We start from the raw sequence: 20,351 nt of genomic DNA, 5'->3' as shown, positions 1-20,351 counted from the left end.
ATTGGAGGTTTATCCAATGGTAAAATAACAGGGGAAGTGTTTAATTGTAGCATGGTTTCTTTTTATATCATACTTTTCAGCTGTTACACCCAGGGCCTGTTTCCAGAGGCCTTAATATTTTTAAGGTCTAAGGTCCTTTCTTTTGTCTCCCCCTCCACCCCTTCATAGTTATGAGGCCTACACATACTTTTCTTTACTCTTTTCTTGAAATGTAATACACTATAAACACATTTATTCACGGCCATTGATTCAATATGACTAACTGATAACATAATGGAATATAGCCAGGACAGCCTTACAGAGTCGGAAAGCTTTGTATTGCGTTGCTTTGCGTCGAGGTCTGTCTGATCACAAAATTCATAGTTTACCCACCTCTTATTTTATCACTACAGCCCTGCCTAGAAGGAAACGCAGAAAAAGTACCAGGTTTCCATTCGGCTGCTGCAAGGCTTTGTCAACTGCAGTCTGCTGAAGGTCTGAAAGGGTTGGTGCAGTGAGCAGACCAGCCAAGCTGGAGCTTTGGGGTGGCTCAGAACCCTCGGAGTGAAAGTTGACCAAAACGTACAGAGCTGCAAGAAACTCCTGAATGCTGAGATGCACAAAGCAGAAGACCCTTCCCTGGTACAGCCCAGACTCCTCTCTGAAGATCTGAGTACACACTCCTGAATACACGGATGCTTCTGTGACATCAATGCCACACTCTCTCAGGTCTTCCTCATAGAAGACAGGGCTCGTGACAGCGACTGACCTGGTCGCATATGCGACAGGAATTTTGGCCATGCCTACAGAAATGAGCAAAAATGTAAGGCCTGCCCCTAGATAATGGGCTAATGTACAAATAAAACGTATACGGCTCTTATTCACCTGAAGCAAAATATAAATACATTCGGGATTAATACCCTGGCACGCTATGCAGGGTCGCTGTTATGGTTTTCTGGGTTGACGGAGTTGGACGGTGATTCAGGGAGGTAATGTTCGCTTCAGCCTTAATGCATTCATCATACTGTGGTTTGTGGTGAAATCTCAGGTGGTTGAACAAGTTAGTTGTATTGCTATGCGGCGCAGACACAACTCTAACGCACTCTGTGAATATGATGTGTTCTCGGTTAACATCTCTTGCCCTAACTCTTAAAAGTAAGATAGCCGTCTTACTACCTTGCGGTCTCACTAAGATGTCTGACGCGAGATATTTTTACAATTGAATTTGAGTGGTCTTTTAAGATAACATCTACTATAGCATGTGACGTTGATAAGCTGAAAGAACGTTAGGCTAATGTGCCATTGTTTGAAAGTTGGCTGACTGACGCCTCACAAATCACATCAACCATTATTGCTGGTTAGAATAACCGTGTTATCGGATAGTACAGTGTCTATTTCTCGGTAACTTTAAAAATACACAATACATCTGTTAACGGAGTGTGGTCCGTCATCTTTGTTTATGTGGCATAACAATATGGTGAGTGGTGATGGGACTAACCTAAAGCACGACTACGCCACCCTGGGAGTTTCACCCAGGGAAATAGTATTTGAACGCCTGGTCCTCTCCTATCTCAAAGCATCCACTGACCACCTCATGGACCCCCTTCAATTTGCATACAGACCCAACTGCTCAGTAGATGATGCAATTAACATAGCCCTTCACTACATTCTACAACACCTGGACAATCGGAACACCTTTGCTAGAGTCCTGTTTGTGGATTATAGTTCTGCCTTCAACACCATCATTCCCGACCTCCTCCATAGCAAACTGACCCATCTGAACATCCACCCCCTCACCTGCTTATGGATTACAGATTTCCTCACTGACAGGAGACAGTATGTCAGGCTGGGCCCGCATCTATCACAGCCCCGCACAGTTAACACCGGTGCCCCCCAGGGTTGTGTGCTGTCCCCCCTGCTCTTCTCCCTTTACACGAATGACTGCTCCTCTCGTGACCCTTCTGTCAAGACCATCAAGTATGCAGACGACACCACCCTGATAGGTCTCATCAGCAACAACAACGAGTCTGTCTACCGGAGGGAGGTCGCCCATCTAGAGTCCTGGTGTGCAGTCAGCAACCTAGAGCTCAACGTCAACAAGACAGTGGAGATGATTGTGGACTTCCGAAAAAAGGTTCAGACATATCCCCCACTTGTCATCAACAACTCATCTGTCACTGTAGTCGAACATTTCAAATTCCTAGGCACAACCATCACCAACACACTAAAATGGGACCATAACATCACTCAACTTGTGAAGAAAGGCCAGCAGCGCCTGTTCTTCCTTCGGCAGCTGAGAGGACTTCAGGTCAGCCCCCCCATCATGGTGCAGTTCTACAGGGCCATCATTGAGAGTGTGCTCACATCCTCACACTCGGTCTGGTAGGACTCTGCCTCTGCTCGCTCTAAGGCCAGGCTCCAAAGAGTCGTACGGGCTGCAGAGCGCATCATCGGCTGCCCCCTTCCTTCCATCAAGGACCTCCACAGCTCCAGATCCCGCAGGAAAGCTGTGAAGGTCACAGCAGACCCCTCACATCCTGCCAACTGCCTCTTTAACCGTCTCCCCTCTGGACGGCGATACAGGGCCATCAGGACAAAAACTTCACGACACCTAAATAGTTTTTTCCCCCAAGCAATAGCCCTCATAAACAACTCTTGCACATGAGCTTTATGGCTCCTCCCAGCACTTTATTTATTTAACTTATTTAACATTTCTATTATTGGACTACCTCCATGATCATACTGGTACTTTCTTGTATTGTTGTCCTGTCTTGTTCCTTTTTTCTGTTCTATGTTCTATTTGTAATGCTCCAGCCTGCATGGAGAATACCAATCTAAATTCCTAGTACCTGTGTACATGGTGAAATAAAGAAATTGATTGATTGAATTAAACAAGCACACTAGGGGCACACAGGTCCGTCAACTGAGGAAGCTGGAGACGTGTTTCCATAAATAATAATTATGTTTTATTTAATTACAGCAATAAAAACACAGTAGGGGACAGACAAAGGACAACGCATATACAACATTTAAATGGACACAGACACTGTACTGAGGCTTACCAGTCAGGCAGGGGTATTTAAATAGCGGGGGATTACCTCAAGGGGGGGTCCCAGCAAACGTGCACTGCTCACACCAAATGCACACACACAGACAGATACCTAGTGAAAGGTAAATAGTACACATCAAAAATGTTCTCAAAGCACTCACACTCACACAAAGAGATATTAACACCACTAGGGGAGGTTAGGATGGACTACCCTAGCCTTGGGCACCTAGCACAGCCAACAGAACACAAAACAAACGGAACCAAAACAAACGCAGACAAGCACACGCGCGCAGCAGTAGCTCTTGAGGACAAGACGTGAAGCTCGAAGACAAACAGCAAACAGTGACAATAAGCAAAACGAGCTAGCAGCAGACTACTCCCAGCAAAACATATTCAAGCAAAACCAAGCTCTCGGCAAAACAGCAGCGGCGTCAAACCACCCAGGCCAGTTCCTATAGGAATGATTAAACATTACCGCCACGCAACACTAGTAATAAATATTAAAAGAAGACTGGAGACTGGTTGTAGAAATCTGGAAGTTGTATTTATTGTTCACTAAAAGAAACAACAGAGAGGTTTCCCGGGAGAGCTCTGAGTGTTTTCAGTGTTGCAAGCTGTTTTAAAGGCCTCAGTATCTTAGACTTTCATGTGGTCAATTCTGACTGGTTGTAAGCCAAATCCAATAGGAATTATCTTACTGTAATATTCATAAGTGAAGAAGCTAAGATGTTTAGCGACCCATTTATGGTCTTGTTTCCGACCAAAATGTCCAGATGGCCTCTCTCCGAGGGGCCCCCAGACCGTAACTCATCCTAAGGCGGGAAGGAAGCGGCCTCCTTTTCTAAAGACTTAGAGATCTCCCTTCGAACAACACAAAATAAACCCACAACTTGAAGGTATTTTATAAACCCGGATGTGACAGAAAAATGGTTTTCCAGCACGCCTTTTATAGTGGTGCGTCTAGATATTTGCTGGTGCTTTTTCTGGGATAGGAGCACAGTGCTCCTAAGCCAATAAGTAAGTCTCAATCCCTACAGATTGCCTTTCTCCAGCTGTTGGGAAAGCCAGTCTTCCCAGTTTGATGATCATTTTGTGGCTTGTATCTGTGGCCTGTGTGTTTTTCTTTGCTTTTAAGTATGTCTGAATGATCATGAAGCGTGTGTACATTTGTGACAGATTCTTGGGAACGACACAGTCGTCTGCTTCCTCCAACAGTTTCATTAGAACAGTGGCTGCAATCCAGCAGAAGAATGGGATGTGGCACATGATGTGTAGACTTCTTATTGACCGAACGTGCGTAATCGCTTTTTCAGCTAGAGCAGGATTTCGGATCCGTTTCCTGAAGTATTCATCCTTTTGAGGGTCACCAAATCCTCGCACTGTCGTGACCCGGTCCACACAGCCTGGGGGTATACGGCCAGCCGCTGCCGGTCGCGAGGTGATCCAGACGAGACAAGAGGGAAACAGGTTTCCTTGGATGAGGTTTGTGAGCAGAACATCCAGAGATGCTGCTATTCCTGGTTGGCACAGTTTCTCATTGTTCTCAAAGTCCAGAGGAAGCCTACACTCATCCAAGCCATCAAAGATAAATAATTGACGGTGTTTGGCCAAATCCTCATCTTTGAATTCTCCATAGGGACTGAGAACATCAGACAGACAGAGCTTTTTATCTTTCAGTAAATTCAACTCCCGGAAGGAAAGTGGAAATACGTATCTCATGTCCTGATTGGCTATCAGATCTACCCAATCCATCACAAACTTCTGCACACACACTGATTTTCCTATGCCAGCGATGCCCTTTGTGAGAACAGTTCTGATGGTTTGCCATCGTCGTCCTGGCAGTGGCTCAAAGAGATCATTGCACTTGATGGATCTATCGTCTGTTACTAAATTCCCCCTGGAATCTATGACCTCATGTTCATCATGTATTTCCCCAACATCCCCTTCTGTGATGTAGAGCTCCGTGTAGATCTCATTCAGGAGAAAAGGCTTGGTCAAATCCTCATAGGAGCTGTAAATCACAATCCAAGAAAACAATCGTTACTTCATTGATTTCTCAAAGGGCACAAGGACAATGCACGCATTAATCAATAAATCTTATATTATGAACAAAATAGTTGTTAGCTTCAGTTACAGTGACCTACAGCCGGGTTTACCAACCCATGGACCATCCACTGTGCCGCAAAAATGTTTCACGTTTTTTTCTCTCGAATTTTCCAAGAACTGATTTAAAAAAAACGAAACAATATTTTTTTTCTTGCTGTCAAAGTTAATGTGTTATTTTATGAGATTATTGTGGCCGAGAACACATTTTTTAACCCAGTTAACACAACTTTGTTTACTTCCGGTGTGCGTTGACACTTGACACGAAAACGCCGCGTGCCTACAGTCAGTTAGACGGTAGTGGAAGATGGGGAGAGCTGAGGGATTGTTTCGTTGGGCTGAAAGTTTCTGTTTTAGAGGCAAAATGACGGAGCAAACGACAAAACTGAAGTTGTATATAGCATTTGTCAAGCTGAATTCAGCTATCACAGAAGCAGCTCGTCTTTAAGTTATCACCTTAATGCAAAGCACCCTAGAGAAAGCAGTCCCAGGTTAGGTGGACGCCAACCCACACTCCACGACTTCTCTAGAAAAATAACTACACCAGTCCGTGAAAAGGTTATCAACGCTGTAGCAGTTTTGGTTGCCGGTGACTTTCGGCCCATCAACATAAACTCCTAAAAAAAAGTTCGGAAACATTATTTTGGTTGATTATTCCTCCCCTTTAATAATACCAGTTGGTGCTGTGTTTAATATTGTTGGAGAGCCTGATTTAGTCACCTTTACAACGAGGTACAACTTGTAAGGACCGTGCATTCAACTTTTCGTATTTGTATCAGCTTGGGGCCCAACAGACACCCTGCTTATTTGAGCTAATCTATATTCCATTAGGCTAATTTAATCTATAATTCATTCATTCTAACTAATAAGTGATTGTTGTGTGTCACAAAAAGTAACATCAGCACCTGCTACAGGTGGAAGTCTAGAAATGATAAAAGAAAATCTAACTGTAGATATTGCATCAAAATTGTATTGTGCACCAGAAAACATAAAACCACACAGAGCACTTAGTTGCAGTAGGCCTAGGCCTATTTGTACACAGCAAACAAACAAGGAAATAAAACCAGAATAGACCCAAAAGATAGCATTCACTCAAAACTAGGGATGAAACATGCAAACAAAACCATTAAAATAGGTGATGCTTCAGACATGCAAACAAATAGGTTAAAATAGGGTCAATATAATGTTTCAAATAATTGAAATAGGCTAATGATTTAAATCTGTGGCTGCAATCTATTATTAACATAAATAGCACCGAGCATTGCTGGGCAGTAGTTAGATTAGGTAGTATGTTCTCTTAACACTCCAATGATAAAGCACAAAAAAACAGCACTACATCAGCTTTACTGACGTCCGTAACTTGTTTTAAAAGTAACAGGCTGACTTTCATTTCTTCTAAAGACTTAATCTTATACATTAAGGGGTAATCACTTCAGACAGCGTGTATTTTAAACACTGTTGTTTAATGCACTTTTGTTCGTGCTCTGTCGCCGCCATACAATTAATGTATGCGAGACACATTGGTGCACCTCGACGGTAAATCGTAAGAATTGTCCCCTGAAGCTATTCGGAACACCTCAGTCAGCCCACCGTCTTCAACTATGTTGATGGGCCGACAGTCACCGGCAAACAAAACTGCTACAGCGTTGATAACCTTTTCACGGACTGGTGTAGTTATTTTTCTAGAAAACTCGTGGAGTGTGGGCGTGCACCTAACCTGGGACTGCTTTCCGTAGGGTGCTTTGCATTAAGGTGATAACTTTAAAGACGAGCTGCTTCTGTGATCGCTAAATTCAGCTGGACGAATTCTACATACAACTTTAGTTTTGTCGTTTGCTCCGTCATTTGGCCTCTTAAACAGAAACTTTCCGCCCAACGAACAATCCCTCAGCTCTCTCCATCTTCCACTACTGTCTCGGTCTCTCCTGTTTCGTGTAAAGTGTCGACGCACACAGGAAGTGAACAAAGTTGTGTTAACTGTGTTAAAATATTTGATCGCATTTATCTCGGCAACAATAATCTCATAAAATAACGCATTAACTCTTACAGCACGAACAAATATTGTTATTTTTTTAATCAGATCTTAATCAGAAATTCGTGGGGGGGAAAAAAGTGAAACATTTTTCGCGGCCCAGTGGATGGTGCTCCTTAGGAAACCCTGGCATAGATCGGTAAACCCTGGCATAGATCGTCTGTAGGGACCATCCAAATAAAGTGCGACCTGTCAATTACGAAATACTGGATTTATTATTATATTGAAGTGATACGATGTTGATTCATTTTGATTTAAGTGAAGTACTCACTTCTGTTGTATACTGATAGTTCCTTAGCCACGAGTGCTATCGATCATTACCAGCTCTTCCACATAAGGAAATTACCAAATAATCCTCCAAATTAGCAATTTACCTTGTTTCTTCAGTGGGCAATCCTTCGTCGTTGATCTCGAAGGGACCGGGTTCAACGTTGGCACTCATTCTGTACACAATATGGGCAAACTTCCTCTGGATTTCCCGGCTGCGCAAAGCAACCGTAATAAACTAGCAGAGCCCGGGACAGACACAACACTGTCTGCTCGCTGTCATTACCCAGTGTTTCACAACACAGCCTGTTTCTTCATCAGTGTAGTGTCCTGATAAATACTTCCATTGTTGTTCTAGAATGTTCAAGGAAGACGACCCTTAGCTCTTCGTTATGCGTCCTCCAAAAACACAGTCTTCTTCTTCTTTTTTGTTTTATGGCGGTTGGCAAGCAACATTTAGTGCCCATTACCGCCACCTTCTGTACTGGAGTGTGGATCTGAACACCCTGACTAAATCCTATACAAAAATAAACCTGTTTTTTGGGGGGGATCTGAACACCCTGACTAAATCCTATACAAAAATAAACCTGTTTTTGGGGGGGATCTGAACACCCTGACTAAATCCTATACAAAAATAAACCTGGTTTTATTTCAGAAAATGAAAAATAAAATTGAAACAAATATCTCCCTGGTTTCTCTGTAAAATGTTGGATATCTTCAATACATCTTTTTCTTCTTTCAGGAGACTACTAAGCACCTCTCCTTTGAATTTTGTACAAATTCCTTCCTGTGCTTTCATGGTTTTTCAATATCATATACCATAGGATCCATAGTGCTCCTTCCCCTTCTGAAACCACTCTGATATACTTTAATCCTACTTTTAGTCTCAAGATAGTAGACTAACCTATCATTAACCATCCTTTCCATAACTTTCCCCATTTGAGAGGTCAGTGCTGTTGGTCTATAATTGTCAGGTAGTGTGGGGTCCTTTCCTGGCTTCTTTATGGGAATGACTACTGACTCTTTCCAGCAACTTGGAATAATGCCCTCCTGCCACACCTTGTTAAATAACTGGACTAGCACTTCTTTTCCTCTTACCCCTAGGTTTTCCCAACATCCCATCCCAGATGCTATCCCGACCTGGTGTAGATTTGCCTAACTTCCTAAGTGCATTATTAAGCTCTGTAACTGAGAATAGCTTATCTAGCATTCCTCCCTCTTCACTACCCCCTGCTCCCTCATCCAGAAGGACATGAGAATACCTAGCCACTGCCCTTCCCTCCTTCTCCACTTGGCTAAGATTGTCTGAGCTGTGCACCTTCACTAAAGCTTTGGCTATTAGCTCTGCTGTTCACTACTTGTCACCATACTATCACCATCTTGCATCACTGTATATCCATAGCTTCTACCACATCCTCTCATCCTCCTAATCATTTCCCACCCTATTTCTATAGGGGTAGGCCTCCAAATATAATTGCAAAACTTTACCAAGTATATTCAACTTAGATTTGAAAACTATGTTCTAAAACCTCTATTTCTACTCTTAATGGCTTCCTTAGAGTCTAGAGTCCACCAAGGAGCAATCTTACTACGGGAGCCTGACTTGGACTTCGGGATGGCCTCATTTGCTGCTTATATTATAGTGTGACTTCCTATCCTACACAAGTCTTCAACATCCTGATAATTTCTAATAAATAACATCCCATACTCACTAACTTACTGAAACATCTCCCAATTCGCTTCTTTCATCTTCCAACTACCCTCCATTCAAATGCTTTAATTAATCAATTCTATGTCAGTGTGGATCAATATTGGGTAATGGTCACTACCTATGGTACTTCCTCTCAGTACCTCCCATTTACACTTATTAGCTATCACTTTAGATGCAAGTGTGATGTCTACCGCACAGACTCTACATCCCTAGATACATCTAATATGGTACATGTTCCATCATTTAGGCAAACTAGCCCTCTCTCTTCAATGAATTCCTCAATTACTCTTCCATTACTATCATCTTTAAATCGCCAAACTGTACCGTTCTCCATTCTCTCAATAAATCTGTTAAATTCATATCTATTGGCAACGAGGCTTCTAGCATTCCACTGCAGAATTGCTACCATGGCTCTGGTTGGGATGGTGACTCAACCCCTTCACACTGTGCTAGGCCACCCCATACCTTTTCAAAAGTCAATTCATGAACATTTAGAAATAATCCTGCAGCTTTCATAATCAGCTTGACCTTATCTCTCTTTGAGCTGACTTGCTCAGCACAATATGTTACATACGCTATGAACAGAACCAGTTTCTCTGTACTGATTCCTTCATATTCCTTAGACACTGGCTTTATTATTTCTCTTTCCTTCTTTACTGTATCAACCACTCTGATTACCTGAGCATATGTTAGCTTTTTCTCTGTTCTAACCTGCTGCACTACCACCGCCCTTTACCTTACATCCACCATATGCTGCAGTGTGACCTCCCCCACAGTTGCTACACCTTTTGACCTCACTCTCACATTTATCATACTCACACCTTTGCTTTACTTTACAAAAAAATTGCATTTTTTTAATACTTATGCAAAGTAAATACAGAATATACCGGGCATATTTTGCAGTTAAACGCATTTATAAACATATATGTCTGTGATACAGTATATCATGGAAATTACACACATTTCTGTCCTGTTCTGTCTCATTTCTGTCCTGTTCTGACACACTTCTGTCCTGTTCTGACACACGTTTATATCAGTGCTCTGCCAACGGTACCCATAACCATCAACACATAAGGTACCAGTTTCAGTTAAATTACAGTATTTCATCCAGAGCAGGGGGTGATGGCCACAAGGTTTTATGCTAAAGTAATGGCCACAGGGGTTATGTACCATCAGCAGTCATACGCACACACTCCACAAAACTCTCACACCATACATTAAACAACAGTGTGTACCATATCTGATATATGACTCATATTTTATTTACAGTAAATTGTACATGATAAATATACATAAAATAATTAAAGCAAAAAAACTGAAGAGGGGGTAGTAAATGTGAGACACTACACAGCTGTAAGATAGACGCATATCACTGCCCAAGTGTTATAATGATAACAGATGACATACTATTGTCATACAAGTTGTTCAAGATGAAACCGTAAGTAAAACATGACACATCGCATGTATAGAGTATAACTCTTCCACCAAGAAGAGTTTCAACACCCGTGGCCTGATGGTGTGTAATAAAGTTAAAGAAACAAATGTCATTAGCCTATTACCTGCGATTTTTCTCCTGCTAAAGCTAATTCCTTTAGCAGGAGAAAAATAATGGTCTTTTGCCATATCAGTCTTTTTTGCTGCATAGACCTATTGTGATATGTCCACAAAGTGCTTATGATCTCCATGGTGAGGAATGTATCCATGGTGATCAATTGTGATACGTCCACAAAGTGCTTGTGATCTCTATGGTGAGGAATGTATCCATGGTGATCTATTGTGATACGTCCACAAAGTGCTTGTGATCTCCATGGTGAGGAATGTATCCATGGTGATCTATTGTGATACGTCCACAAAGTGCTTGTGATCTCTATGGTGAGGAATGTATCCATGGTGACCTATTGTGATAGGTCCACAAAGTGCTTGTGATCTCCATGGTGAGGAATGTATCCATTATGACTCGGCTGTGATTGCAGTTATAAAGTAAATGCCAAGAAGTGCCAGATGCCATTGTGAGAAGGTGAATTCTCCCCCTCCTCACCGTGGCAAAAAGGGATGGGGCCCTTTAAGACTTTTGGACTCCACCCCCATAATGGTTGTGGCTGGGCTCACCTGCTAACAATGTTGGAGCCAATTAAGCCAACGTGGCTGTGCCCTATTTAAATGGTGCCTCATTTTTATGAGGGGAGGACTGGCTGAGAGACTGAGAACGAGGACAAGTATTAAGGCATAAGGTAAAACACTTCCCTGATGTGAGGAGAAGTGTTTTGTAACTAGTTGTGTGGTTACTGTTGGCCTTGTTGTGTGTCTGTTGTGCCTCTGTTCTGTGTTTGGCCTGTTTGCCTTGTGCCTAGTGTATGTGTTTGTTTTCTGTAAGGCCTGTGCATGTACTTAGCTTCAGGCTGAGTCACTGTGCATGTTTTGGGGCCTGGCTTTGGTCGAGGAGGTTCCTGCCAGTAGGCCTCAACCTGGACAGGCAGGTATCCAAGTGCAGGTGATTTTAAAAGCCTTTGAGTACGGCCTGTACGTTTCTTTTGTATGTTTTATTTCATGGGCACATATGTTGGGGAATATATTTCCTCTGTTAATAAATAAAGATATATTTTGTATACAAAAGCCATCATCTCCTGTGCAGTGCTTTTTCCCCTCAACTTCACCCAGTCCAGTCGCCACATCCCAAAAATAACGTGGGGTGAACGTCCGGTCCTTCACAGCCATACTTCTAAAGCCTTAAACAAAACACAAAAGCAAGACTTAAATCAGCCTTTTAATTAAATAATATATTTAGTTAAATATCAAACTAGTTCCATCATATTTTACTTCAATTATATCGAAAATAATCTGACATATCAGATGCTTTATGGAAGTTTTGCTAAAATAGCAATCTAACTTGCAAACACCCAACAGACTTGTCTTGCAAAAACTGACATTGACACACACTGATACAAGCTAGCTATTTAGGCAGTTGAAACATTTTGCCGATAACTTTGACAACATCTGGCTGCTAATGCCCTTACATTTCCACAGGGTTTCTAAACTCATGTATAAACAGGTATGTGCAGCTCTACAAAAACCCTACACAAGGAGACGCTACATGATGATCGTTTTCCACATAGATACTATGAAAAACTAAGATATGTTTTTCATATACAGTAAATGCTATGAAGAACTAACTTGAGTTTTTCCAGTTTGCTCTGTGAGTTCCACTTCACCGCTTCGAGTTTTTGGGCACCGTGGACTCCAATCTCGTTGAAGCTGATGAAGAGTTCTTTCAAGTGGTAGGGGTTTGAGCCTAAGGCTGAGGCCAGAGCATGACAGCCTTCTCCTCTTACACCGCAGCTACTCAACCTGCCCCAAGAAAGCAAAAAAAGCAATTCCCACCCATTAGAAATAAGATATTACAGAGAAAGTGCAATCATACAGGCTTCATTGTCTGTGTGAATAGTCACTTGTGGAGGAATGTTCTAGAATGAAAATGTACAAATGGCCAAGCAAGTCTTAAAACGGAATGTTACTTCTTCTTGATTCCCACAATTGCTAACTTTCATTTGCTAACTTTCTTTCTCTATTTTCAGACTGACTGGAAAACTATGTATACACTTGGTAATTAAAGCAGTTTACAAGAAAACATACATTTGAAATTATAATACAAATGTGCTGAACACCAACCTCAGGGAAGTGAGTTTGCAGTTGATGTTCTTTAAGCCATCAGAGAGTTGAATGACACCTGAATCTAATATAAAGTTGTTACTCAAGTCAAGAAGTCTTAAACTTGAGGTTTTAGAGCCCAGAGCTGTGGCTAACGGTGGACAACTTCTATTCTTGAGGTTGCAGTTGATTAACCTGTGGGAAGACATAGAAATGATAAGTATATAGCATGCCTTTAGACTTACTTCATAATCCAACTGTATTGGCGTGACTATTTACTTCAGTTTTTCCACACGGCACTGGGGGTCTCGAAGGAACCTGGAGAGTAGAGCCATTCCCTTGGGTCCCGGTTCGTTGTTACTCAGATCAAGCTCCGTCAGATGAGTGGGATTCTGTATCAGAGCCATCATAAGGGATTCACAGCCTCTTGCTCTGATACCACACTTAGACAAACTGTAGAAAATATCAAACACAAACTTTTTTTTAAATTCAATTTTGTATTGGATCAATGAATAAATCACCTCATCTGCTGCATAATTGTAAGGACTTTGAGCATTATATTAAGTTGTTCTGGAAACCTTTTACCATATGCTACGACTTCTGTAGGGTTTAATAAACTGTTAATAAGAGAAATGCTTTATTTTAAAGAATTTTTCCAAACTATGGTGACTATTACAGAAATATGTTGCCAATACCTGCTATGTTTAAATCAAATCAAAGACTGACAAACAACACATTAAATGATCTATAATATTCATACATATATATTGAGATGATAAAATATAAATATGTTATATATAATATAATATAAAATATAAGAAAATGTATGAATACAAAATATAATAAATATTTTGTTAAACAATAAACAAACAAAAACATTTAGCCATGGATTGCCTCACCAGAGTTTCTCTAGTTTGCAGCTGGGTTTCTCCAGGCCTTGGCAAAGAGATGCTACTCCAGGATCCTTAAGGTCGTTGTCACTTAGGTCAAGCTCCCGGAGATGTGAGGTCTGTGAGCAAATCACTGTGGCCAGTGTCTCACAGCTCATCTCCGTTAGGTTGCAGGAGGCAAGTCTGGCAATGAAGACCAGAGGGTTACTGCCTACAGGTTTTATATATACTGTAAATACATATGTATATACGCAAAAATAGATTCTAAATGCTGCGTTAGAAAATTTAGAACTTTCAGCTCTACACAGGGAGTTAAGGGCTAAAAACACCAATAAAAAATATATAAATTGGTGTGTGAGTCACTAAGGTGGATAAGCACATGAGAGACTCACTCAGCTCTTCTGCACTCTCTCAGCACTGGCCGCATCTGAAACAGACTCTTATCCGATGGACGTGCGCAGTATTTCCCCAGATCAAAAACATCCAGACTGCTCTTGGACGTCAGCAGCACAAACACCAGCGCAGACCGCAGCTCGGGGGCGAGGGTGACTTTGGAGAGCCGTCTGGAGCTCACGTAGGCCTGGACCTGCTCCACCAGGGAGTAGTCATCCAGCTCATTCAGGCAATGAAACAGGTTGATGGACTTCTCCGGAGAGGGGTTGATCATGATCCTGGTTTTGATGTAGTCGACAACACGAGTGGCGCTGGTTGACGTGATCCTGACATGGGGCAGGAAAGACTGTAGGAGCGTTTGGTCGGACTGAGGAGGACTAGAACAGAGGCCTAGAAGGAAACGCAGAAAAAGGTCCAGGTTTCCATTCGGCTGCTGCAAGGCTTTGTCAACTGCAGTCTGCTGAAGGTCTGAAAGGGTTGGTGCAGTGAGCAGACCAGCCAAGCTGGAGCTTTGGGGTGGCTCAGAACCCTCGGAGTGAAAATTGACCAAAACGTACAGAGCTGCAAGAAACTCCTGAATGCTGAGATGCACAAAGCAGAAGACCCTCCCCTGGTACAGCCCAGACTCCTCTCTGAAGATCTGAGTACACACTCCTGAATACACTGATGCTTCGGTAACATCAATGCCACACTCTCTCAGGTCTTCCTCATAGAAGATCAGATTGCCTTTCTCTAGCTGTTGGAAAGCCAGTTTTCCCAGTTTGAAGATCATTTTGTGGCTGGTATCTGTGGCCTCTCTGTATTTCTTTGCTTTCACGACGTCTGTCTGAATGATCAGGAAGTGTGTGTACATTTGGGTCAGATTCTTGGGAACGGCACAGTCGTCTGCTTCCTCCAACAGTCTCTGTAGAACAGTGGCTGCAATCCAGCAGAAGACAGGAATGTGGCACATGATGTGTAGACTTCTTAGTGACCGAACGTGTGTAATCACTTTTTCAGCTAGAGCCGGATTTCCAATCCGTTTCCTGAAGTATTCATCCTTTTGAGGCTCACCAAATCCTCGCACTGTCGTGACCCGGTCCACACAGCCTGGGGGTATACGGCCAGCCGCTGCCGGTCGCGAGGTGATCCAGATGAGGGCAGAGGGAAACAGGTTTCCTTGGATGAGGTTTGTGAGCAGAGCATCCACAGATGCTGCTATTGCTGGTTGGCAAAGCTTCTCATTTTTCTCAAAGTCCAAAGGAAGCCTACACTCATCCAAGCCATCAAAGATTAATAATTTCCGGCTTTTTTCCAAAACCTGCTCTTTGAAATCCCCAACAAAGTGTCTGAGAAGCTCAGCCAGACTGAGTCGTTCAGTTTTCAGTAAGTTCAACTCCCGGAAGGAAAGTGGAAATACGTATTTGATGTCCTGATTGGCTGTCTCCTCAGCCCAATCCAGTACAAACTTCTGCACACACACTGTCTTTCCTATGCCAGCAATGCCCTTTGTGAGAACAGTTCTGATGGATTGACATTGTTGTCCTTGCATTGGCTTAAAGATTTCACTGCACTTGATGGGTGTATCGTCTGTCACTAAATTCCCCCTGGATGCTGCCTCAATCTCTCTGACCTCATGTTCATCATTTATTTCCCCAGCATCTCCCTCTGTGATGTAGAGCTCCGTGTAGATCTCACTCAGGAGAACTGGCTTGGAAGGATCCTCAAGGACAAGTTGAAGTTTGGTTCTTTGATCGGACTTGAGTTTCCTTTGGAGTGTCTCCTCATAGAAAGTGCACTCAGATCTGTTAATCACAATTGAAGATGACGTTAGTTACTTCAGTGATTTCACTAAAGGCACAAGGACAGTGCACAGCGCTTGCTAAGCAATAATCTACGTATAAATATCATATTATGAAAGTAAACAGTTTTTAGCAACAGTTACAGTTATCCACAGGATCTTCCTCAGACTCATGGTGAAGGGTACCAGGTGAGCCATCCTGCTTACACTCACCTTGGATTCACCTTGACTAGACCATCTTCCTCAGAGTCATGGTGAAGGGCACCGGTTGATGTCATCTGGTCGTGGTCTGGTGTCCTGGAGTCTACGCCAGAATGGAAGCTAAAACAAATGGTGATAATCATGATTGAAAAAATGGCTGAAGATGATTTCATGTGTACTGCTTTTATACACACACACACACACACACACACACACACACACACACACACACACACACACACACACACACACACACACACACACACACACACACACACACACACATATTGTGTACTGCGTTTATATACATGTATGTATCCCCTTTCATGGAACTGAATGCAGTCACACTGCAACATCAGAAGAGGTTTTCAAAGCTGTTTTCATCGACAAAATTCCTTGGGAATATGTGGACACAAATATATAGGCAATGAAGTGGGTATGTGACAGGAAGTTCACCTTGGTTCATCTAAGGACCTTCTCTCTCTCATGTTGGGCGGCTTCTCCATTGAAAAGTCACTTTTCATGGACAGACAGCTGGAGACAAAAGGTTTAAGACAATTAAAATGGAGGAGGAGGAGGAAGAAGAAGAAGGAGAAGAAGAAGAAGAAATGTTATCTTATAACACATCTATCAAACACACACACATATTGTGAACTTTCAAGACATAACGTGGGGATTTTCAGCAAGGCAAGTCTTTTTATAAACTCTTAAATTCTCAAACTGAGGTAGTCAAAAATAACAGATAACAATATAACAGATACAAAAATAACAGATAAACCCACAGGGTTGCACACAATGTCACTGGTTCCTCCCTTCATCAGCCCTGCTTCACACTGACTGATCAAACCTCTGTCTCTCACACACACACACACACACACACACACACACACACACACACACACACACACACACACACACACACACACACACACACACACAAACCTCCAAACATACGAACATTCCTCTCACTGCTCCTGTCTGCTACACACACACACAACCACAGATACTTACTGTCCAGTTGAAGAGTCACCCCCTCGAAAGTCGATTGGTCGACCCATGGATTCATCACTCTTCATGGACACACAGGTGGGGGTTGGGGAGTGTGACCTCCTGTTAGAGCTAGATCCCTCCATCCTAGAGAAATAGAGGAGAACTTCCATCAGTAGAACATTCCTCTCACTGCTCATGTCTGCTACACAAACACGCACACACACACACACAAACACACCTCAATCAGGAGAACATTCCCCTCACTACTCCTGTCTGGTAATCACACACACACACACACACGCAACTACAGATACTTACTGTCCAGTTGAAGAGTCTCCCCCTCGAAAGTCGATTGGTCGACCCATGGATTCATCGCTCTTCATGGACACACAGGTGGGGGTTGGGGAGTGTGACCTCCTGTTAGAGCTAGATCCCTCCATCCTAGAGAAGAAGAGGAGAACTTCCATCAGGAGAACATTCCTCTCACTGCTCATGTCTACTACACACACCTACACACACACACACACACACACACACACACACACACACACACACACACACACACACCTCTATCACCTCACTCACTCACTCACTCTGCAGCTGAGCTTTCCATGAGTGGATGGCCCGACCTACCTACTCCTGAGGGCACCTCTAAAGGGTCCTAGAACCTGCCCAGTATAGGCCTGGTGAGGTATATGCCACCACAACCTTTCTCAAGGGAATTTGCTCACGTTCAGCCCTAGTGGGACCCCAAGAGAAGCTTGTACGTCACTCCCCTTAGAATACTAAGGTTCTATCTGACATTTTTGTCAAAAATGAGTTATTTACATATTCCTATTCTGGCATAATTTATGAACATAATTTAAGAGGCAATGAAGTGTAAGTGACGGGAATTTCACCTTTGTTCATCTAAGGACCTTCTCTCTCTCATGTTGGGCGGCTTCTCCATTGAAAAGTCACTTTTCATGGACAGACAGCTGGAGACAAAAGGTTTAAGACAATTAAAATGGAGGAGGAGGAGGAGGAGGAGGAAGAAGAATAAGCCCTGTTAACTCAAAACACATCCATCAAACACACACGCCCACACACACGCCCACACACGCCCACACACACACACACACACACGCCCACACACACACACACACACACACACACACACACACACACACACACACACACACACAATACAGTTATCTCTCTGTGTGTTGTGTGTGTCTTCTACAGACATGAGTATTGTTGTCACCTAGTAGATGCATGGTCTTTAAACCTCAGTGGTGTTTCCATGGATCGGTCACTCTTCATGGACACACAGCTGGGCACTGGGGACCCTGGCCTTTGGTCCTGACCACTGGAACAAACACAATATGATACACAATGATACACACACACAGACACACACGCACTCTCTCTCTCTCTCTCTTTCTCTCTCTCACACACACACACTGACACACAGGGACGTGCACAGGAATTTTGAAAGAGGCAACACATCATCCCGTCCCCTGATCGCAAATATATATATATATCCTTCGGAGGGGCAACTTCAGTTGAGGAGGGCAAACGGGCAGTTGCCCGAGCAACCTTAGCCCACTCCTGTTCCAACCCTGCTAACACACACATGCTCATAGATACAGACACACAAACAATGAGAGCTAATACATTTTTTATTTAGTGTGTGTGTGTGTGTGTGTGTCTTGGGTTTGTGTGTTGTGTGTGTCTTCTACAGACATGAGTATTGTTGTCACCTAGTAGATGCATGGTCTTTAAACCTCAGTGGTGTGTTCATGGATCGGTCACTCTTCATGGACACACAGCTGGGCACTGGGGACCCTGGCCTTGGGTCCTGACCACTGGAACAAACACAACAACACTCTTGTACCAATGATACACACACACACACATATACATAGACACAGACATGTTTACAGATACACACACATGTTTACAGATACACACACATTTACAGACACACACACACACACACACACACACACACACACACACGCGCGCACGTGCACGCGCACACACACACACACACACACACACACACACACACACACACACACACACACACACACACACACACACAAACACACACACACACACACACACAAAACACAAACAAGTGGAGAAAGACCCTTTTTAAAAGTAAGGTTTTAAACGTGAATTACAGTAAAGTTATGCTTTTAAACGTGAATTACAGTAAAGTTATGTTTCTAACATGAGTTGATGTGCTTACTCACACTTTGCTGTCACTGCCAGTGCATTCGGCAAGGGAGGTTGTGGTTTCCAGGTGACCCACCCCAGGGTTGAAACTCATGGTACCAGTTAAAGGTACAGGCAGGTGTCCCTCCCCAGAGTTGAAACTCACAGTACTACTGGTTAAAGGCACAGGCAGGTGACCCTCCCCAGGTTTGAAACTCATGGTACCAGTTAAAGGCACAGGCAGGTGTCCCTCCCCAGAGGTGAAACTCACAGTACTACTGGTTAAAGGCACAGGTCTCCCCTCACTGCTTCAGATCAGGGATTGCAGCCATGAACCGCCTCATGTTCCCATCTGGGAGTAGGATCACCAAAAAACACTTAGCAAACTACAGTTATAAACATCTAGACATTGAGCAAACTACAGTTATAAACATGCAATCATTTAGCAAACTACAGGTATAAACATCTAAACATTGAGCAAACTACAGTTATAGACATGTTCACATTAAGCAAACTACAGTTATAAACATTTAAATATTGAGAAAAACTACAGTTATAAACATGTAAACATTAACCAAACTACAGTTATAAACATGTTAACAATTAGGAAAACTACAGTTATTACACACTGCATGTCATTAAGTACGTAGCAACCTACCAAAAACACTGGACGGTGGTGTTTGTAAGGATTGTGTGTGTGTATGTGTTTGTGGTTTGTGTGCGTGTGTGTGTGTGCGAGATATATCACATAAACAGACACAACACAGTTGTTGACTATAATATTCTCTAATGGTATTACTACAACACAAACACACACACAAACACACAGTGCCCAAGGTACTGACTCCAACAGTGTTCATACTCACCGTGTTGGCTGTGGGACTGTTTTTCTCAAAATGGAGTCTCTGTCGAGAGAGAATCAGGTGAAGAAGAAAAAAGGGGCAGGGAAGGGAAGAGCCTAGAGAGGATAAAAGAAGAGAAAGGCGGTACTGCCAATGAGGGAAAGAGGGAGGAGTGAGAGAGAAAGAGAAAGTAAGAAGTAAGAAACACGTTGTGCAGTCTATCCACATGATGTTGTGCAGTCTATCCACATGTTGTTGTGCAGTCTA

General features: G+C 42.9%; 1 protein-coding gene and 1 pseudogene across 2 annotated transcripts; both read right to left on the bottom strand.

The window, feature by feature from the left end:
* Positions 1–375: 375 nt before the first annotated feature.
* On the bottom strand, positions 376–7,825 carry LOC308369967 (NLR family CARD domain-containing protein 3-like; annotated as a pseudogene). The gene is made up of 3 exons (XR_013969080.1): positions 7,538–7,825; positions 4,064–5,039; positions 376–748 (listed from the first exon to the last, which is right to left on the bottom strand). The product of XR_013969080.1 is annotated as an NLR family CARD domain-containing protein 3-like (transcript).
* A 4,456-nt stretch (positions 7,826–12,281) lies between these two features.
* Positions 12,282–19,357, bottom strand: LOC308369966 (NACHT, LRR and PYD domains-containing protein 12-like; the record flags this gene model as incomplete). Its single annotated transcript, XM_080844527.1, has 10 exons — positions 12,282–12,486; positions 12,808–12,981; positions 13,066–13,239; positions 13,686–13,859; positions 14,069–15,846; positions 16,074–16,170; positions 16,507–16,584; positions 18,284–18,388; positions 18,783–18,887; positions 19,281–19,357. The coding sequence occupies 10 exons, from the start codon at positions 19,355–19,357 to the stop codon at positions 12,282–12,284; spliced, it is 2,967 nt and encodes a 988-aa protein (XP_080700653.1).
* Between the last annotated feature and the right edge of the window lie 994 nt (positions 19,358–20,351).

Source organism: Sprattus sprattus, assembly GCF_963457725.1.
Source record: "Sprattus sprattus genome assembly, chromosome: 9".
NCBI classification, from domain to species: domain Eukaryota; kingdom Metazoa; phylum Chordata; class Actinopteri; order Clupeiformes; family Clupeidae; genus Sprattus; species Sprattus sprattus.
This window is presented reverse-complemented; position numbering and strand designations above follow the sequence as displayed.